The 26,907-nt window shown below is 46.6% G+C and overlaps 2 protein-coding genes across 3 annotated transcripts in view; one reads left to right on the top strand and one right to left on the bottom strand.

Annotated features, from left to right (window-relative positions):
- The first annotated feature begins 1,947 nt into the window (after positions 1 to 1,947).
- CALHM2 (calcium homeostasis modulator family member 2) lies at positions 1,948 to 7,681 on the top strand. Its single transcript, XM_072869171.1, has 3 exons — positions 1,948 to 2,727; positions 4,637 to 5,622; positions 5,706 to 7,681. Exons 2-3 carry the CDS (start codon positions 5,080 to 5,082, stop codon positions 6,120 to 6,122), a joined length of 960 nt encoding a protein of 319 aa, XP_072725272.1. The 5' UTR covers positions 1,948 to 2,727; positions 4,637 to 5,079; the 3' UTR covers positions 6,123 to 7,681.
- A 275-nt stretch (positions 7,682 to 7,956) lies between these two features.
- Positions 7,957 to 26,907, bottom strand: part of PDCD11 (programmed cell death 11) — a 29,293-nt gene continuing 10,342 nt past the window's right edge. Inside the window, exons 16-37 of one of the 2 annotated variants that reach the window (XR_012043688.1) lie at positions 26,455 to 26,625; positions 25,833 to 26,052; positions 23,378 to 23,530; positions 22,208 to 22,323; positions 21,526 to 22,046; positions 20,979 to 21,041; positions 20,395 to 20,503; positions 19,794 to 19,883; positions 19,363 to 19,465; positions 18,658 to 18,835; positions 17,937 to 17,993; positions 17,023 to 17,145; positions 16,596 to 16,718; positions 16,209 to 16,404; positions 15,699 to 15,821; positions 15,224 to 15,367; positions 13,892 to 14,142; positions 13,073 to 13,241; positions 12,647 to 12,800; positions 11,911 to 12,076; positions 10,242 to 11,210; positions 7,957 to 8,128 (exon numbers count right to left, since the gene is read on the bottom strand). Coding sequence is in view for 1 of the 2 variants with exons in the window: in XM_072869170.1 (XP_072725271.1) it covers positions 11,039 to 11,210; positions 11,911 to 12,076; positions 12,647 to 12,800; positions 13,073 to 13,241; positions 13,892 to 14,142; positions 15,224 to 15,367; positions 15,699 to 15,821; positions 16,209 to 16,404; positions 16,596 to 16,718; positions 17,023 to 17,145; positions 17,937 to 17,993; positions 18,658 to 18,835; positions 19,363 to 19,465; positions 19,794 to 19,883; positions 20,395 to 20,503; positions 20,979 to 21,041; positions 21,526 to 22,046; positions 22,208 to 22,323; positions 23,378 to 23,530; positions 25,833 to 26,052; positions 26,455 to 26,625 (3,402 nt within the window). In the remaining variant the exon portion in view is untranslated. Of the gene's footprint in view, positions 8,129 to 9,283; positions 11,211 to 11,910; positions 12,077 to 12,646; positions 12,801 to 13,072; positions 13,242 to 13,891; positions 14,143 to 15,223; positions 15,368 to 15,698; positions 15,822 to 16,208; positions 16,405 to 16,595; positions 16,719 to 17,022; positions 17,146 to 17,936; positions 17,994 to 18,657; positions 18,836 to 19,362; positions 19,466 to 19,793; positions 19,884 to 20,394; positions 20,504 to 20,978; positions 21,042 to 21,525; positions 22,047 to 22,207; positions 22,324 to 23,377; positions 23,531 to 25,832; positions 26,053 to 26,454; positions 26,626 to 26,907 lie in introns of those variants that run through there. The other variant, XM_072869170.1, reaches the window with a different exon arrangement.

Here is a 26,907-nt window from a genome sequence, read left to right as displayed (position 1 = left end):
CATGAATTACACATGACGGGACCAGCGTGGTTGGTGTCACAGGTACTATTCAACAAGGAGCCCACAGAGATGCTCCTTGGAGGGGTTGTCTAGACAAGGAGAGCAGCTATCACTCAGCAGCATGGAGGGTGGGGGCCAGGCCAACCCCCTGCCACAAATTTGCTGCAGGACAGTTTGTTCTTGCAATTCTACCTGGATTCCTCCCTGACACAAAGACTGATGCTAAAACCTGCCTGGGTGTTTGTTTAAGGAGCCAAGTAAATAATTCAGGCTTACTGTTCAAGCTCCACGCTTAGGCACAAGGATTTATAAAAGCCATTTACAAAAGCTGTTGGCGTTTCTTTATTTGTATGCAATGAAAAGGACCGGGGGGGCCCCTGGGCCAAGTCCAGGGTGCTGAGGCCGCGTGAGTTGGGCGTTTTGCCGGAGTGCAGTGGCCAGCAGCGAGCCAGCTCTGGCCCTCGGAGGAGAAGCCGGGGAGGCACCACCCACCCTACACAAAACCAGGTGGCTGCCCATTTCCAGAGAAACTGAGGATGACGAGATGCAGGCCCTCAAGGTGACTATGGAAATCGCAGCCCGGAAGAGCGTTCCCCGGTGGCCCTGATTTTATTACCAATATGGAGAAGGAAAACCCCTTTTGAGAGACGAGTTTTACCCTTGCTGCGTCCCTTTTGAAATGCTCATCCCCTTGAAATTTCTGCTGCCGTGTTCTTGTTCAAACCAACTTATTACGGCTGGCTGGTAACTGAGGTGACTATCGTTTGCATAAACCTTAATTATCGGTGTGTAACTCCACAGAGGCTGTGGGGAGAGGAGAACAAAGGACCAAAATGATGAGGAAATTCTCCGAGCTGCTGTGACAGAGCCTTACCAAGCCCGTAGTCAAGGGCAGGCTGAATCTGGCTGACTCCCAGAAGAAAGTGACACAGATTTATCATTAATCTTCACACCCCAAACTTTAATTAAGGCACCTGCCCAGAAATTAGTAGGCACAAAACCTGATTTACAAAGCAAAAGAGATTAAAAGATAAAGGCGGTTTCCACTCCTATTATTTGCATGAGCGCTGCTAATGGCTCACCGAGAAAGGCTCGGAGCCCCCACAACAGCCAGCAGCATTCAGGGCTGGCGGGCTCCACGGCAGAGCCGTTAAGATACTGAAAAAACAGCACGCATTTGCAAAGATAAGGTTTTGCATTTTTAATTTAGATTTTTAGGACCAGAGCTCTGCCCCCATGCAGCAGTTTCAGCAGTCGCAGAGAGTTCCCGCAGAAAAGGCAGGGTGTCCTCTCTTTCCTGGATTTTGGGGACATCTTTCATCACCTTTGGGAGGAGACCCCTCTCTAGGGAACCCAACCTGGGATTTCAGCCGGGCTGCGGCCCCAGCGCTCAGCCCGGTCACCAGCAGCGCCCCGAATGCGGAGCGAGCCCGGGGCCCCCAGCTGGGCCGGCAGCGGCCGGGTGTGAGGGGAGCCAGGCACGGAGGTGTGGGAGCGCCAAGAGGTGCACCGCACCCAGACACCTGGGAGCTGCCAAACCCGCCCAGGGACCCCAGATCTGGGGGTAAGACAGAGGACTCAGTCCAAAAACCCTGCCTGAACTGCTGACGCAGGGCTGAGCGTAGCTTTGTTCCAGGAAGAGGGGAACGTGGGTGTTGCTGCAGACATGCTGAAGACATGCTCTGGGGACGGCTGAGTTTAACCCCGGTGACACAGTGATGAGGAGGCTGGGGAAGGAGGACGGGGGCCTCCGGCCTCTGCAACAGGCTGGGCGGGGGCTGGAGCTGGACAGACGGCGGAGAGGAGGGAGCAACGCGAGGAGAAAGCGAGGCGTGCTCAGCTGCCTCGCAGGCATTGCTCTGCAGAGGAAGCAGCGAGCGGAAAAGCCGAGCCGGGCAGGAATGCACCGCACTCGCCAAATCGCGGCCTGCACCAGCCTCGCACGCTGTGGCTCCCCCGGCCACGCTCAGCCCCCCAGCCCCGCAGCAGCCCCCACCACCGCCTCTGCTCCGTCCTGGGCTGCGGGAAGCAGAACCTGGCTGCCCCGCAGAGCCTGTGACGGCGGGTTCCTGCTTCTCCTGAAAACCCAGCCAGGCTGGCGAATTCCCCGCTGGCTCAGCCGGCTCCCGTGCACAAAAGCAGCAGTTCCTGCCCCTTCGCGTGGGACCAAGGGCTTCTCCCATGCACGACTGCATCCCCTGGGGACCACGGGGGCTGCATCCAACCCCCAGGCTGGGGGGCTCCAGCATTTCCCCTGTGCACCCCAGCAAGGCACCCCATCGCTCCCATCCTCCAGGCAAATCCCAGGCCGTCCCAGCCAGCCTTTGCACAGCTGCATCGCGGGTCTGAAAAAGGACGATATCCTTTTTCCAGTGACTCATTCTCAGCCTTCCCTTTCCTTTTTTTTTTTTTTTAAAGGCACAATCTCAGCCTTGCACCCAGCAGAAGCCAAGCGCCGGCTCTTTGCCCCACCCAAGGCACAGGGCCCCAAGAAAAACCTCCTCCCTCCTCCCAAAAGCCAACAGCCGAGGGCACGTTGCAGACTGAAAAAGGAAGCTGCCAAACACTAAACGCTGTTTTCATCAGCTTTCGCTTCGTCCATCAGCCTGGCCTCAGCCGCATCCCCACTTCTGCACAGCCCCGCGCTGCCGGGAACCCCCCACAGCCGAAGCAGAAACCACACGAGGAGCTGAGAAGGCTCCAGAACTGGTTTCAACAACTTTTCAAGTAAGTGACTTCATTTTTTCTTGCTTTCATGCACGTTTTGGGGAAAGACTTTAACAGAGGCTGCTAAAACTTTGCTGAGGCTGTTAAAACTGCTAAAACATGATCTGCTCCAAAAAACTTTTCCCCTGCCCACCCCTCTCTCTCCCAGGCAGTCACCATAACCCCAAGCAGAGGAAGGGTAACCCCCCCCCAAAACAGGATACTCCCTTTTGCCAGCTCCTCTTAGTTTTGCTTTGCCGGTTGCCAGGCACTGTCAGGAAGGTTGCAGGGCCTTGTTTGTCAGGGCTATTTGCTGGTAACTCTAGTAACGGGCTTTTGAACCCCACACACTATAGCAAGTTTGCAGGTTTAGCGTCTGGCTGCAAACGTGGTGTACTGCAAAGCGCGGCTGCCAGAGCCGGGGGCCTGGTCCCTGTCACATGGCTGCAGTTTTTGGCTGGTCCGTCTCCTTTGCTGAGGGAGTTTTGCATATGGAAGACTGGGAAGATGCAGGAAGACATTAAGGGCTGCTTGTGTTTGAACTCAGCGCTATCACAGCATGACTTTAAAGGGATTCCCATGGATTAGACACAGCAGGGAACTGAGGCCAAATTTCTGCCCCCTTTCCCCTCCGCTGCCCCACAGAGCAAGGGGGTAAAACAGGATTTGGTGGGGCAGCAGATGAACTGAAGCACAGGAGTGACTTCAAGCACAGTGCATGAGCAAGCCTTGTACAAGAGACCATAAGGACAACGTGCCTTTGTCTCCTCTGCACAAATGTCCCCAAAGCCTTTTCCCCACAGCTGGGGCTGACCTGGGGAAGCCTTGCTTGGTGCACGCTGGCTGGGAGATGCTGGCATCAGGGCAGATTTCAGGGCAGCCTTGCTGTGGGTCAGGGCTCCCGGGAGTCCTAGATGTGTGCCAACGCTGCCAGCACTGCACAAGCTGCTGAAGATGGTTAGTCCCGTGGCCGGGTCCTTCCTGTCTCCAGCAAACCCTGGTGACAGCAGTTGCCCTGAGGCCGCAGGTTTCATCACACAGGAGAGGGTTCCCAGAGCTAGCAAGGTGCTTGGCTCTTCCTGAATCTTCTAAATTAATTAAATGCAGCTTACAAGTGTCATGGGGGAATAGGCGTCACTGCAGAGGGCATGGATACACTCCCCAATTATTTCCCTGTCCTTCAGAAGAATCAGGGCACATGCTTCCCCCTGCTTGGTCCTGAGTGCCCACAGTCCACACAGCCCAGCCCTGTCGGTGGGGTGGGCATCCCAGTATAACCAGTGTTGTACTTGGAGAAGGGGCTGGGGGAAGCCGCACAGGCAAAACGCACTGAAGTGCATCTCTGGCACCGAGGTGTGCAGGTCGAGGGGCTCAATTTCAGGCCAGCAGTTAGAGGCTGAGCCAGGACTGCAGGCCAGGACAGGGAGTACAGTTATGTCAACCAGCTGTGGGAGAGGAGATCATTCTGCCACACCTAATCCTAGCAAAAACTCCTACATAATTGCTGACCCAGCTCTGTTGGGTTTTGGTGTTTGTATCCTGGGTCATCAAGATAAGCTCTGCTTTCCCAGAAAGTAACTTCTCTTGCTGGTAGCAACAGCCCCTGAGCATCCCCTCACCCCTGTCAGCGGAGGCTGCTCCTGCCTGGCCCTCCCACACCACATCTCTCTGCCCCCAAATGTGCTGGGCCATCTTGAGGCACCTCTTGCTGCCTCCCTGACGTACCCTTGCCTGTTACTAAATATTAACTCATCAGGTCTAAAGAGGAAGGTAAAAGCCACACACAGCACCTTCAAGGCAGCGTGGCACCAGCACGCACATGCCATGTGTGCCTGGGCTAGCGTGAGTCAGTGGCAGGGCTGGGGACGCATCCCAGTGGTGGTGCTCCAGTCCAGTTTCCCCAGTAACGCAGCGTCCTCCTTCGTTGTAGGCTTGGGAGATCATTGAGTGTCTGGCAGCAACGCTGACAGTAATCGCCTCTGTGGGACGTGACTAAACCCAAAGAGAAGGAAGACGACAAACGTGCAAATGACAGGGGCAGAAACAGCTGTCCCATTGGTAATCTTTGCTGCAGAGACGCTTTTGGATAGCTTAGTGGGAAACTGAAATGACGGAGGTTTCACACATTGCTTAGGCTGAATCCCTCTTCGGCTCCTTTTGAAGTATCCCTGGTATCAGCAACCAGCTCCAGAGGCTGGGACGCCAGGCAGGAGAAAGGAAGAGCAGTGAAGGTGGTGTGCTCCTGGAGCAGCCCCTTGCACTCCAGCCAGCCCAAGGCCATTTCACCCCACATCGGCGTGTCCCTCAGTGCTGGGAGGTGGGTCAGCACGGTCCCCCGCTGCAGTACACACCACCTCTCGCCCCCAGAACGAGATGGCCGCCCTCGTTGCCGAGAACTTCCGCTTCCTCTCCTTGTTCTTTAAGAGCAAAGACGTCATGATCTTCAATGGTTTGGTAGCCCTGGGCACGGTGGGCAGCGAGGAGCTCTTCTCAGTTGTTGCCTTCAACTGCCCCTGCTCCCCTGCCCGCAACTACATCTACGGGCTGGCTGCCATTGGTGTCCCGGCCCTGGCTCTCTTCCTCATTGGCGTCATCTGGAACAACCACACCTGGAACCTGGTGGCTGAGTGCCACAAGCGTGGCATCAAGAACTTCTCTGCCGCCGCCACCTTCCTCCTCTTCGGCTCCATCATGGGCCGAGCAGCCGTGGCACCCGTCACCTGGTCGGTCATCTCCCTGCTGCGCGGGGAGGCTTACATCTGCGCCCTCAGCGAGTTTGTCAGGCCGTCCTCCCTGGACAAGTTCCCAGCTGAGTACGGAGCCGAGGTGCTGGCCAGGTTCCCCTGTAAAGACGTGCCGGCAAACCTCACCAAGTTCAGGGACGAGGTGACGCGGAGGCTGAGATACGAGTCCCAGGTAGGCACGCTGGGGAGAAAGCCACACATAGTGGGCAAGACCACCTTGTCCTGTCCTAACGCAGCCTCTCTCTTCTCTCTCAGCTCTTTGGCTGGCTGCTCATCGGCATCGTTGCGGTCCTGGTTTTCCTCACCAAGTGCCTGAAGCACTGCTGCTCGCCGCTGAGCTACCGGCAGGAGGCTTACTGGGCCCAGTACCGCTCCAACGAGGACAAGCTCTTCCGTCGCACGGCTGAGGTCCACTCAAGGATCCTGGCAGCCAAGAACGTGAAGCACTTCTTTGGCTTTGTGGCGCTGGACAAGGAGGAGAAGGAGCTGGTGCAGGAGTTCCCAGTGGAGGGTGTCCAGCCGAGCCCCCAGTGGAACGCCATCACAGGCGTCTACATCTACCGGGAGAACAAGGGCTTCCCCCTCTACAGCCGGCTCCACAAATGGGCCAAAGGGGTGGAAGGGAACGGGCCAAGCCCAGAAGGCCACGAAATGCTCTTTTTGGCTTCATAAGACAGATGGGCACTGGGAGCGGTTCCCCAGACCGCCTGGCAGGGCTATCAGTATCAGTGCACGGCTGAGGGATTCACTGGGAATATTCCTCCCAGCAGGATTACTTCTCTCAGCAGGTAAATAGGAATCAACAGCCTCAAGGGAGAGGCTGATAAGCAATACATTGAGCTGGGGAACCCCTCCCTCAGACACAACTGTCTTGTTGCCGCTCCTGGAGAAATGAGGGGAGCAAAGAGCAGATGCATACGTTACCTCCGGGCTGCCAGTGCACCCTGCCGTCTAATGCACCAGCAGAAACCTCGGGGAGCGAGAGGTGGGCACAACATTTCTAACCATGACTCCTGCAGTCCCACCCATCTTCCCCATGGCAGGGTTAGCCCCAGCCATCCCACACAGCTACTTGTTTTATCAGCATCGGTATCTTCTGCAGTTGTTCAGTGCCTGTTATGCAGGCAGGTCCTGGAGCACTTTACAGGCTTCACAGTGCAGGGAAAAAGAGGGAAGCAGTGGGTAAATTCCTGTGGCAAGGGGGATGCAATGGCACCTGGGAAGGAATGGGTCAGTAATACAGCAGCACACTGAACAGCTGGGAGACTAAGGCAGGAGGAATCACCAATATTCCCAGTATTCAGAAAGACACTCTGTAATTACCAGGTTGGAATTTGGGTAGGACACCAAACTCCCTTTGTTCTTAGTGAAGTGCCTGGCAATCTCTAATGAGCTCAAATGGTCGCAACCATGAGTTTATAATCCTGGAAGATGGCATCATCAGCAGAATAGCTTTCGGGCGAGGTGGGGGCTCAGAGGAAGCAGTACCCGCAGTAAGCCACACCGCTGTCTGCAGCTCACTGCATTTCTCATCCAACCATCGGATGAGAATCCCGCTTGTTTGGGTTGCGAGTTGCAGCAAGACCTCAACCAGAATTAGTTTTACATATATGTATATATACACATATATATAGTGTATATACTATATAATTATAGTTAGTTAGCTGTATTAATGGAGCATCTTTCTTCTAGGGAAAGGGGACAAGAAACTTGCCAGCCAAAAGACCACATTACATGCACCCATCTGCTGCACTGGGACTGCAGCCCTGCAGTGATGAGGGACAGCAGGAACTGGAGGGGGGGAGTAGTCCTCTCCCCACCCTTCTAGCACTGAACTTTCTTAAACCCTTTCCACTGCCTTAAATGGTCCCTGCAGTAGATGGTCTCTTTTATGGACTGAACTGTATTCTGAGAAAGCAAAGCCAGAGAGGTGTAAAATTACTGTCCTCGCCGTGGTGCTGTGCTGACTACGGCTTCAAGGCTGCTCTTCTGGCACTGTGCGGTTGCTTTCTCTCTCCTGAGGGTCAGCCCTACATACCCAACACTGTTTCAAGAGTTGGCAGGACAATGGAGTTTGTTTTTCCTACTTGTACTGCTTCTTTATAGGTACAACTTCCTTTTACACTGTGCCATTTACCAAAATGCCTTAAATTGTTAAAAAAATTACTCAAACCTACAGAACTCAGAGGGGTTTACACACAAGGAGATTTGAAATAAGTTATTAAATATGAGTTATTTTTCATTGCTTTCTGAGTTTTTTTCAGGGGGGCACAAAAGGCGTATTTTAACATTCTCTTTGAACCCAAGGACTGGGAACTTATTTTTTCTTTCTATTAAACTTTCAGATCCTCTCCTATCCAGATGGCCCCAGGATGTGAAGTTTTAAAGTATAACCACATATTACAAGTTAGTAACACCAATTTTTAGTTATTCTTGCAATGAGTAGCACAGATCTTGTACATCAGGATACACAACTGCAGCAAAGGAAAGAAAACATTTGTAAAAAGGTTTCTAAATACATGTCCCCTTGCAAGAAAGAGCTGGAGGGTATTCTCTCACATAGAGAGGCAGGAACACCGCTTAATGGGCGAGGCATCCTAGGATTCCTGTTCAGCTTCTCTACAGATTTGCCTTGCATTTGTGGGAAGGCTTGGCTCCCAGCCTCACCATCAGCTAATCTGCAGGAATGATCAGATGCAAGTTAAATGAAATTGCATTAACTTGAGATGAAAGAGAGTTAATTTACATTTCTCTCTGGCCCTCAGGTGCAAACATGCAGACACGCATGCACCCCTCTGCACCCAGGTCAGCAGATGCAAGGTAACTTGCTGAAACAAAGCAGCATGAGCATATGCCTGTTCCTCTTACCTCCTTTACTTCCCTTGCCTCCCTCCTTGATAGTCCTAGTTATTCCTTTGAACCATCTCCACTCCAGTTCCTTCTCCTCCCCTTCCCTCCTTTGAAGGAAAGGGGCAAGACACGTAACGCCTGGGAATGGATTTGTTTATCCTAAGAATAAACCATGAGCACAAACCAGCTCTTGCTCTGTTTAGTTCCCTTCTCTTCTCCATTAATGCCAGCCACTTTGCATGTGCTGGGATGGGCTAGGAGCTTGTCCAGCTTGTCTGTTTTCCCTCCCTCTTGTTGGAGAGGCAAGTTTGAGTGGACAGCTGACAGCAAGGAGTGGAGCAAGCCACCGCACTCACAAATACTTGTTTGCCATTGTAGGGATTTTTTCCTCCCCTCCTCTGCAGCCCTGAGCATGGCCCCAGCTGAGACAGCCCTCAGCTTCTGGCCCTTGTAGCCTATCAGCACCCTCACAAATATCCCTGCTGACCCCATTGCTCATCCTTCCCCAGTGGCAATGCTGATGTGAGGGATGTTAACCCACCTGGCGTGTTACACCAGCACAAGCAAATGGGCTAGGCTTCTCACCGAAACGCCAAGAGGGAAGTCGAGCAGCCTGTCTTCCTGGCGTGTCGGATCACGCAGGCTGTGAGCTCACACACTCTCTGCTTTTCCTATAGAGGCTGAAAACAACCCCATCGCAGAGCAGCCTATGGGTTGCCAGTTAGGGCACACTTCCCAGCAGCAAGATGGGTTCAAACCAGGCTCCTCCAGTATGGAGAATTACACACAGGTCTTTCATTTTCCCTGCTGACTACTGTAGAGACTATAATAGCCCCAAGTAGTCAAGACGAAACAATACCTCAAAGGGATCTTGGTTTCTATTGCAACACTTATTTACGTATTCTATTATGTAACTGATTAATCCTCAAAAAAAGCCACCATCATTGCAGCTGTGTTCTTAAAAAAAGCAGCAGCTGCTACTGGATGTTGCAAGCAGCCTCCTTCTCTAGAAGAGTATTAAGCAAAATCTGAGTACAGTACCCTGCTCTCCCTGGGGGCAAGAAGTGAAATGACTTGTTTCTGGCTCACAACGGACTTGGGAATTAATTAAATGCTGAATCATTCAGCCTTATCATTCACTGGGCATTCACAGAGGTAGAAGAGCTGGGTCCTGCAGAGCTCTGGTTTTGAGTTCAGAACGCCTACAATGAGTAAGACGCTTCAAGTTTGATATTTCAAAGCTGGGCACCCGGTCACTAGTGTCTACATTGGACAATCACACCTGTTTGCATAGGTGCTTTTCCCCTTGCCTTTAGTTCTTCATCTGTAAAACACGTGTATGATCACATCCACATCTTACTGGAGAGTTACAAGAATACGGATCATAAGGCACCAACACTAGTGACAGAGCCTACTTAAGTACCCAAGATACTTGGCTTTTTTCAAGCAGAAAGTTACATTGGGATGACTTTTTTTCAGCACAGAAAAAGTTTTTTCTTTGAGTTCACTGATTTCTCTTAAGAGACAACCACTACTGAAAATCACCAATTCTTTCTGTCATCAATCACTGGCAATTGTTATGAGAAATGGCTGTGATCATGGGATCCATCATAACTGAATGCTGTGGGCTTTAAAGGCATGTGCCCTTTCAGCTGAAGAGGCCAAGAGCATCCTGGGCTGCATTAAGAGGAGCATTACCAGCAGGTTGAGGGAGGTCATCCTTCCTCTCTACTCTGCAGTGGTGAGACATCTGGGGTGATGTGTCCAGTACTGGGTTCCCCAGCACAGGACAGATACAGGCCTACTGGAGTGAGTCCAGCAGAGGACCGGAAAATTATTATGGGATTGGAGCATCCATTGTACAAGGAGAGGCTGAGAGAGCTGGGGCTGCTCAGCCTAAGGAGAAGGCTCAAGGTGGATCTTATCTACATAGATAAATACCTGACAGAAGGGTGTAAAAAAGGTGGAACCAGACTCTTCTTAGTGGTGCTCAGTGACAGGACAAGAGGAAATGGGCACAAACTGAAATACAAGAAATTCCATTTAAACATAAGAAACACAGTAAACACTTTTTTACTGTGAACATGGTCAAACACTGGAACAGGTTGCCCAGAGAGGTTGTAGAGTCTCCATCCTTGGAGAAATCAAAACCAAACTGGACATGGTCCTGAGCAACCTAGTCTAGCTGACCCCTGCTTTGAGCAGGGGTTTAAATCAGATGATCTCCAGAGGTCCCTTCCACCTCAACTATGCCACAATTCTGCGTTGCTCTGCCAATTGTGAGGAGTACAAAGGCACTTGACATAAATCTTTCAAAGTCTTAATTCAGCTGAAAGGCAAGAATCTTCTCTGACATCTTGACAAAGAGAGAAATCAATTTATAAGACATCACTGTATTAAAAATAGTGGATCATAACTGCACCATTTCCCCAGGAAAGCAGAACAGGTATGGCTGATGTTTATATTGGTTATAAAACAGTCTATATTTAAAAACATGTCTTGAAAGTCATCAACAGACTAGGATTATTTGTAACATCTGGACAAAGCTGCAAACACTTATCAAATCTTTTCCTTAAGATTGTTTGTTCCTTCCAGTTTGGTTTGGTCATAGACTAATACTCTCCAGAAACTCATTGTCCATGGACATTCACAGTGGAACTCCACCGTGAACCGTGGGAACCTCTGAGTTCCCACACTGCATGGAGAGCCGAGTCTCTCTGCTTTTACTTGCGCCATACTTAGGTGTCAGCAAGAGAACTCTTGGTCTCCACATACTCAAGTGCTGCTCTTTTAACAGCGAGGACACTTTCTGTTGTACCAAATTTCTTCTCATAATCCAGATAGCGTTTAAAGAAGAATTTCATCTTCTTTGGTGCCAAGCTCAGGTGTATGACCCTCTCAAAGATGTCCCTGAAAGAAACCAAAGAGACTCAGGTCGCTGTGTTGGTGAAAGCACTCAACACAAGCCCTGTATCCTGCCTTTGAACAAAGAGCAGAAAGTCAGGGGAGACATTCAACATGCTGCGAAGTGCTGGTGCTTGAAGAAAGAGATTCCTGACAACTAGCCAAAACCTCGAAGTAGAAGCCTTCTATTTGCTTGCAGAACTCTAAGGCTGCTGGTCAACTTAAGCTAAGATCCAGCCACTGTATTTGACCCTGCGTTCATTAAGTGGATGTGGCTGGATCCATAGTGTGGGAAGCTGGGCTTCCTTTTGTCAACTCTCAGAAAATAAAATGAAAAAAAAAAGTTTCTCCATTTTTATGTTACAAGATACACAAGGGCTTGATCTCACCCTTCAGATACAACAAGGCAATCTCTCCAGAGGAACAGATGAACCTCCGTGCAAGTGCTCTAGTTTCTGTCATGCAGGTCACTACTTACAAATCAGTCCCTCTCTGCTCTATGAATCTCCTTGGAGTCTCCCCAGTCCTGGCAAGGATAAGCCCTTCCACACACCCCAGTTTTCTTTCTCTAGGTGATAAAAATTCTGTTTTGCTCTGCCCTGGGAGACCCTATACAATCTCATGCTGCAAGGTACCTCTGCTCTTTTCAAATGTTGCTCCAAGCACTGTACTCCGCCCCTTCGCAGCCTGCTGTAGCACAACTCACCGTACTTCCTTCTGGCTGCCATGTTTGATCATGATGTCCATGTAGATGGACCAGATGTCTGTCCGCTTGGGATAGCTGTTGAGGGTGCTCTCAAAGAGGGCCTTGGCATGTTCTGGGTCCCCAAAACGGAACTCCAGCTGTGCAAATCTTGAAATTACATCCACATCTGGAACAAGTAATGACATGTTAGGGTATCACAGCAGCCCTCTTCCCTATGAAAAAACACGAGTGATAATTACACAGAACAGAGGCAGGCACAGAGCCAGCACCATCTCTACCCAGAGACAAAAGGCTCTGTTGTAGAGCGGTTCTGGACCAAGGTGAGATCAGAGTGGGAGAGAGGAGGGTCACAGTTCACTTCCCATTTCAGCTGTCTCTAGACAGAAGTTTATTCTTACATTCAAAATGCATCTTGCAGCACCTATGGGCAGCCCCACAAACCTGGGACTAGACCAACTGAACTTTTCTAGAGGGCTGTAAGACTCAAAGTCTTCTTTGCTTTGGGTGCTTTACTTTTGTCCATCACAGCAAGTTTTATTACAGGAGGGTTTAGCATTGATATCCAGGCTGAAATCTCCCCTCCCCTTACAGTCAAGGGCAGCATGTTTAGCACCAAGTGCTTGCACTTTTCACTTACTTCAAACATTGTCACAGACAGAGCTATCAGAGAGCAGCCCATCTACTGGAGACCTGTCAACACATGGTCCACATTATGAATAGGGAGGAGAGTGCTTACGTTCTTTGGTGGGCAAAGCCTTGAGAGCACGCTCCAAAAGCCTGTGTGTAGCCTCAGTCTGGCCTTGCTTCAGGAGGAAAGAGGCATATTTCAGCCACACAGATTTCTCCTGACGGAAACGCTTCAACATTGTGTGGTACAATTCTTCTGCTTGCTGGAAGGACAGATTTGGGTTAGATCACATAGATTCATAATAAAGCCTTGTAGCTCTAAAACTTTTACTTTTGGCCCAGGTATCTCCAAACACTTATGAGAGAGAAGCAAGTATCAATAGTTCCTTGTCCACTGTCAATCATAACTATTAATCCCAGTCAGGAACAAGATAGGCCTAATGGCTGACAGCTGGAAGATTATACAGCCAGCATTGGTAGTTTACTGGCATGACTGAATGGAATATGTGTTTGGGAGCTTCTGGCACTGTCTTACCTTGTACTTCTCAGAATTGGCATAGATGTCGCACAGATGCTGGAAGACTTTCAAAGGTTCATTGTATTGAACAGCTCTCTCAAAGACCTTCATCAGTGTCTCCTCAGTACCATACATGTTCTCCAAGTTCAGCAGAGCTACCCAGACATTCAGCTTCTCCTGTTCTTCCCTTAAAGCAGATGTGAAGAAGAATATTTAGCCTTTTACCAGCCGTCATCAGCTTTTTGCAAACCACCCTACAAAGACTCACTGGCTTGTATCCTCTCTCCAGGACAAAGGAAGGTGGCGCACTGCTCATTGAAACACCACTTTTGGAATAGAGCATAGCAGTTGTTTCACACTACAACTTTTGATCACTCTTGTTTGTAATTAAAAACCACAAGGATGATTCAAGAAAGCACAATATACTTAATCACGCTGTAGAGATTATTTAATACAAAAGGGTGCAGCCCTACGGAAAGAGCAACAAGTTTCACAGTTTGTTTCATGTTTTAAGGACATCACTGACAGCACTGTGCTCTTCCAAACCCTTCTGACTGCTCAGAGGCATGTCTGTGTGCTCAGTGATACCTTGAGGAGTTACTGTGCTCATGAGCCGCGGCAAGTCAGCTACAGGCCAAGTGTGGGTGACTCAGGCAAGACCTTCAAAGAGCCAGCTGACAATTGCCGCCATTTAATCCTTTTGAGCTCGCAAACAGGCCCTGCCACTCCACACATACATGCACACACAGTGATGACGCAACCAATGCTCTTCTCCCATCACCACTACCCCGCCATGTTTATTCTTAAGGGCAAAGAAAGGCAGAGCCCCATTATTACCTGAAGCAGATTGTTTTAAGTGCTCTCTCTGCCACAGCTCTGGCCTTCTCAATCTCAGTAGCCTGGAGGTGGAAAGCCATGTACTGTAGCCAGAGGATGGAGCTGTTGGGACTGCTCAGCACCAGGCGGTCAAAGTCATCTGCTGACTGGGGCTGTCGACTGGGATCCATCAAGGCTGCCTCTAATTTGCAGAGCTCCTTCTCTTTTTTCTGCTTCTCTAGCTCCTTCTCTTTCTTTGTTTGTTTCTTCAGCTGAAAGAGAAAGAAAGGAGAACTGGGGAATAGCAAGCACTTCATGTGGGAATAGGCAGGCCCAGCTAAAGCACAGACAGACCCCAGTATGTCCAAGGCTAGGCAGTTTTTACAGGAAGAGATGGGGCCATTGTTTAAGGGAGGAGGAAAATGGTACACACACTCCACCCCTTCACACACAGACACACACAGTTCACACCTCCAAGAAGAGCACGAGTACATGAAATCTCATTTCTTTTAATGAAATACATTGAGGGACCAAATACTTTGCTAGTCTTGCACCCCAACTGCAGGATTCACACTTCACACCTCCCTCTTATTCTTCCATCTTTATGCTCCAGACCAGTGCTCACCACCACCCTGCGCTCTGTAAAAATCCAGGATACATGGGGAGAAATTGTGCAAGGCTGGGGTATGTTGCTGGATCATTAGGGTGACTCAGGTCTAAATTGGGAACTGACAGTGCCGTACATCTCTGCACAAGGTAGCTATACCTTGGGCAACAAAGCATCAGCCATGCATGGCCTTTACAGAGGTGAGTTTTAAGGGACAGGGGAAATCCTGAAGAGCAAACATGAAAGCAATTAATGAGCTTGTTTCTGATTTTGCTGAATTGCTCACACTGGAAAACTATTCTAAAAAATCACAGCATAAAATAAGAATTTTATGGTGTTTTTCTAAATAAGAGGACTAGAATTTGAAAAGGTTTTTCATCTCCAGGTTTTCCTGTAAATTTACAACACTCAGGAAAGTAAAAAACAGAGCTGACACCAAATACAAAAGTTTTACTTTCATGAAAATGTTTGTTTGACCCTAAATAATTTTTTTTTTAGCATGTCAACATGAGAAGCCCTATTTTCATGCAGCCATACTAAAATAGGGCCTTTCCACCTCTGCTTCAGAGATACCTGCTGCTAAGCCCAGTGCTCAGAGTAGTTAAGGAAGTTCTGTATCAACTGTCATAGATGTTCCCTTGGGTTAAAAGGCTTTGTTATGAGGCAGACAGACATGCAAGTACCGAGACATCACATTACAGCCACCATGTGGTTTCTCCCGTGCAGGCAGCACTAGTACACAGTACCTTCGACTGCAGATCCTCCTCCTCCTCGCTCTCTGAGCTCTCTTCTTTCTGATTCAGCACAGGTATATCCATTGCATTCATGTCTTCATCCCAGGTGAAGCCCATGGATACTTGCAGCCTGGGAGCTTCACCAGGTTTCCTTATCTGTTTGGAAGAAGACAGGGAAAGCCCTGGCTTTTAATATGAAGTGTCTACACTGAAATCAGACAACAGCTGTTTGCTTGTGGCTTCTCTCTGGCCAGTACTATTGACGTCTCACACTTGCAAACAGCCCACCAGCAAAACCATTAAACTCTGGTCACCTTTGCTGTAATTTAAACTCAGTCCATCTCAAGCCATCTTCAGATGACACAAAAACCAGTCTGTGTCACTCCTATCTGCAGCAATGATACTTACTGTCATCCAAGTCAAAACTAATACATCTCAATAGGGCTGGAAAGTAATTTCGGCTCAGGTTCTCCTCCAAATTTCTCACCTGAGATTTCTTTTTAGCTGCCTCTTCCTCCTGGTCATCATCCTCCTCCTCCCGGTAATATACCTCAATTCCACTGTCATTTTCCTCTGCTGAGCAGATCTTCCTCTTTTTCGGCTTAGCCTCCTGCAACAAGGGGAAATGAGTGCATGGTGGAGGGCAACAACTGGGATGAACCTTAAAGGCAATTCTGATCACAAAGGAAAGAGCCTGACAGCAGAGAGAGGGTGGTGCCCTGGCACAGCATCCCCCACTATCCTCTCACATAACAGAGACAACAGAGAATAAATGCATGCTCACCTACATATGGTGCCAAGACCAACAGGACGGGCCACACAAGCAACACAACTGGGCTGCTAATTCAGTTAACTCCTACCCAAATGGAATAGTTTCTGATCTTTGCTAATCTCCAGTGCAATTTAATCTTTTTATCCTAGTCTGTGTAACTCCTCAGCCTGATCCCAGTGGATCATCCTAGTCCCTTTAGCACGTCCTGCACAATCACATCCCTACCTGCTCATTTTCAGAGTTTCCTCTTCTCCGTTTTGTCTTCAGCTTAAGCTCTTCCCTCTTTTCCCTATCATCTGCCTCTCTTTTCTCTTCCTCTGCATCATATCGTGGTAGGCCTAAGGATTCAGGCAAGACACTTGGCATCCCAGTGTCCTCGGGCAGGAGAGAGAGCTCAATATGTTTTTCTTTTCCATTTACACTGTGGTGCGTTGCCAGGAGTAGAAGGAGAGAAGAAGAGGGAAAAAAAAAATCAGAGCATTTCCAATGACTGCAAGGATATGAACTTCTTTCAAATCTTCCCGGCTTTTATCCTCCCTCTTTCCATCCTCTCCTCCTCCACCATCTCCTTTCTACTAATTCATGGCCCCTTTTAAAGAACGTTGGACCTACCCAAGCACCTTGGCAGTGAGCAGCTTTCCTTCAGGCAGGTACTTTTCATATAAGGAGTGTTTCTGTACAAAATAAGGGGAAACATTCTGGAACAAGATTCGGCCCAAAAGTGAAGTGGACAAGCTGAGAAGAGGAGGAAAACAAAAAATAAGTATTCCATAGTGGCAGGAAAAAAAAAAAAAAAAAAAAAGTACAGTGACTATATCTGTGGCACCACCAGTTCTATATAGTGTCACACGAACTTTCCCTACTTTAATTTCACAGGCTCAAGAAAGCAGCAATGACATCTTGATTCCCAGGAGGAAATTCATTATGTGACATTGCATTATGCCAGAGACCACCCCCAAACAAGATTCCAGAATCATACGGTCAAAATAAGTTCTCCAAGACCCCTCATTTCCCAGAATAATTTTCTTATGCTACTCACCCAAAGAATACACCTGATGGAGTGATTGATTTGACATAGCCTCTCACTAGCTGGCCTTTTTTAACATCCTTAATACATGTTATTTCAACATCCTCCACTTTGCTGTTGCTCTTTGGGTTTAGCCTAAAAGAAAAGAGAGGTTAGAAGTTAAAGCACTAGTCGTCTGAATAATCCACATTCTGCTCTGGATATCAAAAAAAGAAATCAGTATTAACAACAGCTAGTACTTCCTGGAAAACCTGCCGGATCAGAGACACCCTTCAGTTTATTCAAATGTAATAACGGACTATCTGCATCTCTGCCAAGCTTTAGGGAACAGACATGCTGCTGTAAACAAAGCCAAACAAAACAGGTCAGCCTGGCTTCCTCTGACACTAAGAAAATGAGGGGAGTAAAATGCTGTCTGAAATTCTGCACAGCATTGGCTTGGGGTTTTTTTCCCCACTTATTTCTAAGATACTTAATTCCACATGGTTTATGCATTTTTGTTCCATAGAGAAGACAAAGCAAGAAGCTCAGTTTTAAGAGACATTTAGGACTAAGTCTGCTATTTAATCAAAACGGTTAAAATGCAGCTGAACATTGAAAAGTAATGTGTTTGTATTGCAAATTCAATGGTGGAACTTCCCCTTTCTTCCCAAATAAACAAACAAAAAAGTTAAGTCGGGTCTAGAAACTATGATAAACAGAAATTAAATCTGAACCCAGTTGATTAGCTCTACATTGTCAGACACCTCCATGTTTGCCGATACACATTAAAATCTTTCTGAAATAGGAACAAGTCTCGTCCCTTAAAAAAATGTAGTTCTTGTCCTTTTAACACTTCACACCAATCTGCCCAAACCAACAGGTACTGTATTTCACTATCCTTTTCTTCACTACTAGGAAATCAACAGACTGGAGGAATGACATACCGGGATTGCCGGAGAGATAACTGGATTTTGCCATTCTCATTGGAGAGGATGTAACACCTGCATGGCAGAGTAAGGGGAGAAAACAGAGCTTTTTTACCTGTTAAAAAAAGCCACATATAGAAAATAGATATTTTCACTAGCAGAATGAAGCTCTAGAGGAAACAAACCACTCTGTCCCTTGGAGCACTTGCTAACACAAACCAGCATTACACAACAGTTCATGAAACCAGCTAAAGGGCTTTTTGAAACATATCTACTTGCTTTACCCAGTCTCTATTGCTAGTACAAAAGACTTAAAAGATTGTTACAGCCAAATCACTTGGCCTGTTGCACTCTCCAGCATTCCCAACAAGTCTGTGAAGTAGGAAAATGCAGTTACTTGTGCACTACAAACGTAAAGACAACTGATTTGCCAAACAGCCCACAGAACCACAGCAGAGCTGGGATAACTGGCTTCCCTCAGTCCCGTCAGCACCTTAGCTAAGAGAGTAGCTACTCTCAAAACACAGTCCAAGAAGGCAGCTGAAAAGGGGTTTCTTAATACATGGAAAATAGAAGGCTTTCACCCAAACGCATATAAGGTCATAAATCAGCATTACTTCTTAGCTACAGGCTGAACCTTACAGGTCTGGCATCATCTTATGGCAGCAAAAACCCTGTCACCAAAAGGGGATATTTCTAAGCCTTGCAGCTTGAGGGAACAAGAAAGAGAATTACTGACCTGACAATCTTGCCAACTTTGAAGTCGCCCAGAGGATTCTCCATGTAAGTATCATTCAGGTGAAAGATGCTGACTTTGCCAGTCTTCCCACCTGGCAGCGCAATGGTCAAACCAATGTGTGGAGTCACCTTTGTTACCATGCCTACAGTGATGGTGCCCTGCTCCAGTGACTGAATTCCTGGAAAAAGTGAAGGAAGGAGAGGGCATCATAATACTCCAAAAGTATGCAACCAAAGCAACAGGGGTAATGAGTCAGCGAACCTGATTTTAGTTGCCTAGTCACAGATCAAACCCACCAGCTTTTGGTAAGGTGCAGTCTATGTACTCTCTCAGTTCACAGCAACGTTTGCCTTGGTAGCCTAGACAAGGTCCCCTAGTTCTGCAGTTCCAGGATCCAGAATAACTGACAAATGTTGACAAATGTACCATCTCATGTCCGAGATCAGAAGGGAATATGTTCATAAGGGCTCAGAGAAGGGCTTCAGTCTGAGACAGTAGGAAAGTGATTCTTTAGCCTAAAGGTCTGACCTCTGTTGCCTTGCATGCTGCTACATCTGGGTCAGGGCCCCAGGGGTTAGTTCTGTCCTACAGGGAGGTACAGCTTGGCTCTGGAGTGTAACATCTTCACCTGAGGGGTCACTGCAGGCCCACCTCTGAGAAAAGGATCATATGCAGTGGGGTCCTGCTGTTAAGGCTCCGCTATACCTGTGAGTGACAAGCAGAGGTTTGTTTCGGTGACATCTGTTCCAGTCACTGTAGCTGATATTGCCTGGCCATTTTTGAAGCTCTTTTCTGGATGTTTTAAGACCTGAAAGGAAAAAGATATTTCCACTTATTACCAGAAAAGGAGGTTTGCACAACTCTGACTGGTGTTTCTCCTATGAAGCTTTACACTTTCTAAATGCATCTTTGATGTGTACACTTGAATGATAGCTCAGCATTGCTTCAATGGCTCTGCTATCCTGAGCCAAACTAGCTACAGGCATAGTACTTGCTTGTCAGTGAGGAGCAGTGATGCCTAAAGGGCAGAGCACTGGACTGTAAGTTTACATGTATGTCAGAAGTGTCTGCAGTCATTATTTGCAGCCACGTGCACTGAAGAAATTTTGTGTACCTTATCTGTAATGGTCTCTTACCCTGGTGTTCAGAGACAGCAGCAGATGAGGAACTCTTCCTCGAATGTCAGGGGTGACTTCTACCTCCAGCCAATTTTTGAGGATGTTATACTGAGAAGATACCAAATAATCAGAGAAGACAGCATGAGACCTTGGGGAAAAGAAAGCCTTCCCTGGTGGAATCACTAATTTTTAAGGCTAGAAAGGACTACTCCAGCCTTGACTCTTGCACTAAACAAAAATGGTGATTTGGCTTCTACTCTTACAAGCATAATGCTGCTGTGATTCACAGGCAAGCGTGCATAGGGGAACAGCAGCGAGCGTACTTCATGGTGGTGGCATACGCAGTTTCTCAAAGGCAATTTTGCTAGAGTGCAGGGTGGGAAGCATCTGCTGGCAACAAGCAGGCATGTCAAAGAGGATGAGTCAGTTCAACTCCCTCAAGTACAGAAAACGTGACCTCCGTCTGCTCTCCCCATAAGACACTGCATTTTGCATGCGCCACTCTCACAGTTAATGAAGACCATAGTAGTGTCAGCGTTTAGGTTTGAACTAAGACCCCTGAGGTCACTCCCACTTGCTGCCTTCCCCAGTACACTTCTTAGGAAGACTCTGACCTCACCTTTTTCACAAAACAGGTAACTGTCTGTCCAGCGTTGTAGAGTCCAAGTTTCTTGAGGGCACTGTCTTCTTTAAGGTTCAGCATTGCTGTGACTTTCCCTTCTATTTCACTGTTTGCAAACAAAGGAAGAGGACATCAGTAAGACAGCTTTGGTCCTAGTGATGAAGATAGCAGTTGGAAACCCAAGAGATTATGGTGAGCCAGTACTACTGTGACAATGCCTCTGTGACATTCATCCCCATCCCCTCCCCAGCTGCATCCTTCTGCAAGGAATTAATTCTTCCCTGGGCTTAAGAGGGAATCCTTCTGACATGAAGGGACATACCAGAATACAGACTGGCAGAACCTGAAGCCAAAAGGGCATTCAAAGGAAATCACATACTAGGAGAGCACTGTGAGGTTTAACACAGCTCCCAGACCCAAGTTAGTGTGAAAGAGGGAGTAAAAGGCCTTGCCACACTGCATACATGTGGAGTTCCTTGTTCATGGTCAGCTCCTTCACAAATGGGAGGAACAAAGGAGGGAACCTACATGGCTACAAGGTCTCTGAAGCATCTGCAGACAGCACAGAGGCCAACACTTACCTTGGTCGAATGCTGAGCTCTGGAATGGACTGTGTGAAGTGCGGATGGGTGATGGGCAGGTACCTAAAGAACAGGAAAAGGATCAAAGTTTCTCATGATCTCCCCAGGCCCCAGTCACGTGTAATCCCTCTGCATTAGTAAAAAAACAGCCATAAGCCCTCTAAAACTACCAAAGCCTTCCAGTTGCAGTTCTTCCTAGTACTACTTCAGTGGCAATTTAGGTACCCAAAATACTCTGGCAAATTTAGCCCCTGGGCCAAATCCTGCTTGCATTTAAGACTTCCACTGGACCTTAAGAGTTTAGACATCTTTTTTTCTTGCAATCTATACTCAAGATAAATACAGTGACGCAGGTAGAGGGCTAATTCACTGAAACCTGGATCTCAGATAGAATACAATAGCAGATTTCCTCAGGCCTCAACTACTCCAGCAAGGATAGCTGTAACAGTATCTGGTGACAGAGGGAGCATCCTAGATCATCCAAATTGAGTAACTGTTTCAACCCTTGCATTCCCCAAGAAGTAATATTATGAGCATGTTTTCCCACCTGTGAGTATTCACATCTCTGCCTCCAATGACTCGGGCAGTCACCTTCTGTCCAGTTTTCAGGGTATACGCTGGAAAAGAGCCTATGGGCACTTCATCCAGAATTCGGGATGCATGGATTGAACCTGTCAACTTGTCATCAATAGCAACTGTGACGTGGGTTGGTTTGACAGATTTAACAGTACCAGTAACAATATCCCCCAGGGAAAGCGAGTGTTTCACAGCAGCAAGCATCTCTTCTAACACTGTCTCAGATTCATTCCGGACCCTTACAAAAACATTCTTCTTTGCTGGGCCTTGTACTGCTAACAAGACTCCGTGGTCATTCACCTTCACTACTTTTAAGGTTGCAGTGATTGTTTGTCCCACCTTCAGTTTTTCTGAGTCAAAGCGGAAGGTGTCATTGAAGTGAGAGGCTATGGGGATAGCTGCCAGCTGGCCTGTTTCCAACAAAGACACGACGGCAAACTCTTCTGCTATGTGCTGCACGACGGCAGAGTGCTGGGAATTCTCTGTGAGCCGCTAGACAGAAATGGACATAATGACTTCTCCTGCTGAGATTTTGATTCCCTCCACTCTACCTCCCCCAGTTCTAAAGGAGGAAACAGCCCCCCCCAATTCATTAATTGCCTAGACTTTGCTAGATGAACAGAAACACACAAATCCAAAAACTGAACACATACTTGCTTGGCTCTTTGTTTTAACAGTTCTTCCCGAAGGGAAACATACACTTTGGATGTGAGGGCATCCACATGAAGAACCAATGCCTTTGTTTTCTCACCAGGAACAATATTTTTATCTACAAATGAGAATAAGGAGATTACATCCTGATGACAGTGAAGAATTTTGAGCAGCTGAGCTAGTGGCACATGACAGATAGGAAGGGTTGCCTGTGGTTCAGTTTAATTCCTGAAGACCATAGTGATAAAAAGACTGCTTAATTACTAATTGTAACTAAGTTAATGTAACAAAGTCAACTTAGTACCAAACATATAATAAGTCTCTTTAAGAAAAGAACAGATTCCTCCAACATTAATGGCAAGGAGGAAAAAAAAAAGGGGGGCTTTTTTATTTGGAAAAAGAGTCTGATGCTTTCATGGAAGAACTAAATTGATTTTATGAAGATGCAACTCTTAAATAATGCAGACAAGGCTGACTAAACACAAATTCAAGGTAATATAGGTTTTGAAAAAGGTATGCTAACATTTGCACAAAACCATCATCAGTCTATCTGTTGCTGAGGAAACAAAGAAACTCTTCTGAACACAGAAGTGCTGGGATATTACTCCTGCTGAAGTTAACAGTTTATATTGGTTTCATTGGTTTATTCATTTTCTCTGAATGTACTTGTTTGGTTCTGCATAATACGGCAGTTTTCTGCTTTAATTTTTGAATTGCAAAGTACCGAAATTGCAGTCCTGTTTTAAAGTCACACTGATTTCAAAGAATTAACAGCAATTTCAGATAGAGCATACTCCAAGGAACATATTTCTAAAGTAAGAAGAAAAAAAAAAAACAACAAGAAAGCTGGAGCTTGTATTGATACTTTGTCTATATACAGTATGCTTCCACTAAGGATCTCAGAGCACAAACTAGACCTTACAAGATGCCCAAGGTATGAAGCAGGGTTAAGTCCGGTTTACAGGGGTAATAGAGGCACAGGTAGGATTAAGTGGTATGTTCTGAATCATGCAAATGGGTTGGCAACACATTAGGAAACTAAACTACTCAAGTCCATCCCTACCCTGATCAGACTCTTCCCATGTTAGTTCCTCATCAGCAGAATTAATTTCAGGACAGAGGTTTCAAAGTACAAGAGTGAAAACCAATGCAAGCAAAGACAAGACCCTCACCTCCCAAATGGTATCGAGTGGCTGTTACAGTCAAGCCTGTGACATAGCTGCCACTGAACAGCGCTGAGCCATCCTCCTTCACACCCTGCATGACCAGCTGCAGCTCCTTCCCAGGCACCAACTCACAAAGGCCTCGGGCCATGCTGGGCTCCCCTAAATAAAGGGAAGAAAAAGTGGGAAGTCAGTTTTACCTATGTTGTTTCCTTGCAAAACAAAGACAGCCTTCACATTTGCTCAAGAGTGCATGAACAAGCACTTATATCCACCTTCATAAAGGAAAACAAAATTTAGGCTCCTGAATCTGTAGAAATACAAAGTAAATTCTCAGATTTAATCAAAGTAGAAAGACTTGTGACATTAAGGATCTGATAACTTTGGAGAGAACATTTTCCAATCTTATAGAAACACTGGCACACAGCATTGCATACAGAAAAAGGTGAAAGCAAAATCGATTAATCCTAAAAAACACAAAACAGACCTGTCACTTCACAATTACAGGAAACAAAACTTTAAACACTACTGGATATAAAAATAACCTAAAAAGGCAAAGTTAGAATTTGATAAAAATAAACTGCAATATATCCAGTATTCCTAACACTAGAAAACAGCACGTGAGAAAACCTTTGCTGGAGGGCTCATTCAGCAAACTTGTAATACAAGTAGTCAAATCTATTTGTGCAAACATCCTCATGTGAGTACTAGGTGTGAGTTATCACAAGCACTTCAGTGCCAGCATAATCATCCTTGTACTTTCTAGTTAAGCAGATCCTGGCTAAGGCTCAGGGCGGTTGAAAAGATCCCTCAGTGATAATCAGGCATCAACAAGTATCAACAATAAAAAACAACTTGATGATCACAGCATGCACAAATGCAGTTTTCTGTACCATAAGAATAGCACAAGCAATTCTTGACTGAATGCTAGTGTCCTTCACTGTCATAGTTAAAAAAGCACTGTTAGATGAAGGTAAAAATGGTAATTTCTCATCAGTTATGAGTTACCAGCAAATACAGTAGGCATACAAATAATATATCATTACTCTTGTCAATGATTCCTCTTTATTTTGGTGGACAAAGCTTTTTGCTTTGTCCCATTTGCTTAAACACAATAAGAGCACCTGCTGCCTGCAGCATATAAAAGGCAGGTAAGGAAATTCTTCTTAAATCAAAGCCTTCTCCTTTATTATTTTAACGGTCCAAAAGCATCATTCACTTTAAACAGATGTACTATTCTTCAGAAAGCACCAGGGGAAAAAAGATCATGGCTTTACCATCAGACAGCTAACTTGCCCAGCCCTTCTAATGTCACAGCAAGTGACACTGATGCACTGACTCAGGCCACTTCCAGTTGTCTTCTGTCCTTCCACCACTTTTGAGTACAGAAAATTGACATGATGTGCATTTTGATTCTTATGTGCCTATCACCCTAGTATCCAGGCTCCGGTGTTTTTTTCCTGAACTAAGTAATTAGCAGGGGCAGGTCTTAAGTGCCTGTTTGTAACACATGAGTTGGCACCCAACAAGAGCCTCCCGTATTGCTTATCACCATTCTCTTTTCAGGCATTTGGGGAAATTCAGGTTTAGGCATTGGGCAGCCTGTTTTGCTTCACTGGTGCTTTGGGGCAATTCACTCAGGCACGCAGAAGTAAACTTCTTCTGGACTTCATTAGTCATTCTTCCACTTAAAAAAACCACAACATATGCCTACACCTCTGCTGGCACATTAGATAGGTTTCACAGCGTGGCTCAATATCCCTTATATCTGTAAGCTCTTTGAGTTTAACATCTGTTTACTGACCAGAGAAATCAGGTCTATAGACTAAGGCTCTTAAAATACAAGAGCACAGAGTACTAAAAATTAACCATTGCCAGATTCAAAATAAACAGATAGAGACAATGCTTCATGTGACACATAATTAAATGGTGAAACTACTGCCACATGTCTCAGTCGATTAAGTTTTAGATTGGTTCATAAAGCAATTACAAATATTCACATCAAAAAAAGTGTCTCCAAGGCTGGAGAAATGCTTTGGTCCACAGAATATCCAATCTCACCCTGGCCTTTCTTATTTTCACCTTCACAGGCCCTTCAAGGAACACATCCTTTGGTACCATTGTATCTCCCTTCCTCTTTTGATATCTAGACCTCATAGTTCATCTATTTGTACCCTTATTTTTAACTCTCTAAGCTTCAACCCAAAAATCAATGTAAGAGGCCTAGCAGACTTCAATGAAAAGAGCAGCTTCTTTGGCTTGTTCCAGCTGTAGTTCCAAAAAGCCTTCTTGTCAATGGCAGACACTACACACATCCTTCTTCTAATAAGCTCCTCTGGAAGCCAAGTCTTTGCTTGAACTGACCTTTCTTTCACTTAAAAGAAAATGGTTTTCCCTTTTTGTTCCTCTGGAACCCCTTTTTTGTGACATGATCCCCTTTAGCAGAACATGGGCAATCTTTTACCTCTTCTTCTCAATAAGCTCCTGATTTCTTTCATCTCCTTGAAATATTGATTCAGCAGGGCAAAGCTCTCTGCAGCAGAATCGCCTGAGCTGCACTCTGACACCTTCAGATTGAGGAGCACACGCTGCTTCTCCTCATCAATGCTCATCACCTTCGCAATCACAGTCTGTCCCACCACAAAGTGGTCCTTGGTGTCCGTCACAAACTTGTCACTCATGGTCTGTGCAAAGCAAACAAAGGGGCAAGGGTTACTGAGCACAGCTGCTAACTATCAACCACCTGCAGTGCTGGTCAGAAAAAGGGTTTGAGTTAAGACTTCATGAAAATGCGGAAGAGAAATTAACAAAGACTAACAAAAAGTCATCAATTAAAATTAATTACTGAAGCCACATGAAATCCTTGTAGAAGCTTAAGCTCACTTGAATAACGTCCTTTGTTTCATTTTGGAAGTGAATTAAAACACAAACCTAAAAGCAGCTTTTACCCTACTGCAAGAAGCTGTGCAAATTCAGGATCTACAGCCCTACTGTTCTCTCCTTGTTACTGTTCCTTTGCTAAAAGCCATGTCTCAAGCATGCCTCATTACACACATGCTGTTTACTGAAGTGAATGCACTGCTTACCACTTTGGGCGCCAGTCCTGTCACACCAAAAGGGAACTCCACAAAAACTCCAAAGGGCATCACATTTCTCACGTAACCAGTCAACAGCATCCCAGGCTGGATTTCAGAGAAACTTCTCACAACTTGCTCCTCCTGTACAGCAGAAATCACTGCAGACTTTCTGCTTAAGATCTGAACAACCAGTTAGGAAAAATGGGAAAAGATGAAGGAAAGGAGCCTGATGCCAGGCAAATCTGTTGGTGCTGCTAACCATTGGGCTAGAGCACTTTTGCAGGTTAGACAGTATAGGAGCTCAAAATCCTGCAATTCCAATTTCTGTCTTGATCTCTCTACACCAAAATTTAGCAACTGATGTCTCTTAAGCTGCTCAGCATTAAAAATGCATGCTTCACACTAGCAGAAATGTCAACTTCCTAATATTTCAGTTCTGATTTTTGGTATAAAACCAGCAAA

This window comes from Ciconia boyciana, chromosome 8, assembly GCF_034638445.1.
Source record: "Ciconia boyciana chromosome 8, ASM3463844v1, whole genome shotgun sequence".
Classification (NCBI taxonomy): Eukaryota; Metazoa; Chordata; class Aves; order Ciconiiformes; family Ciconiidae; genus Ciconia; species Ciconia boyciana.
The sequence above is the reverse complement of the archived record's forward strand: the minus strand, read 5'-3'. Positions and strand labels throughout refer to the sequence as shown.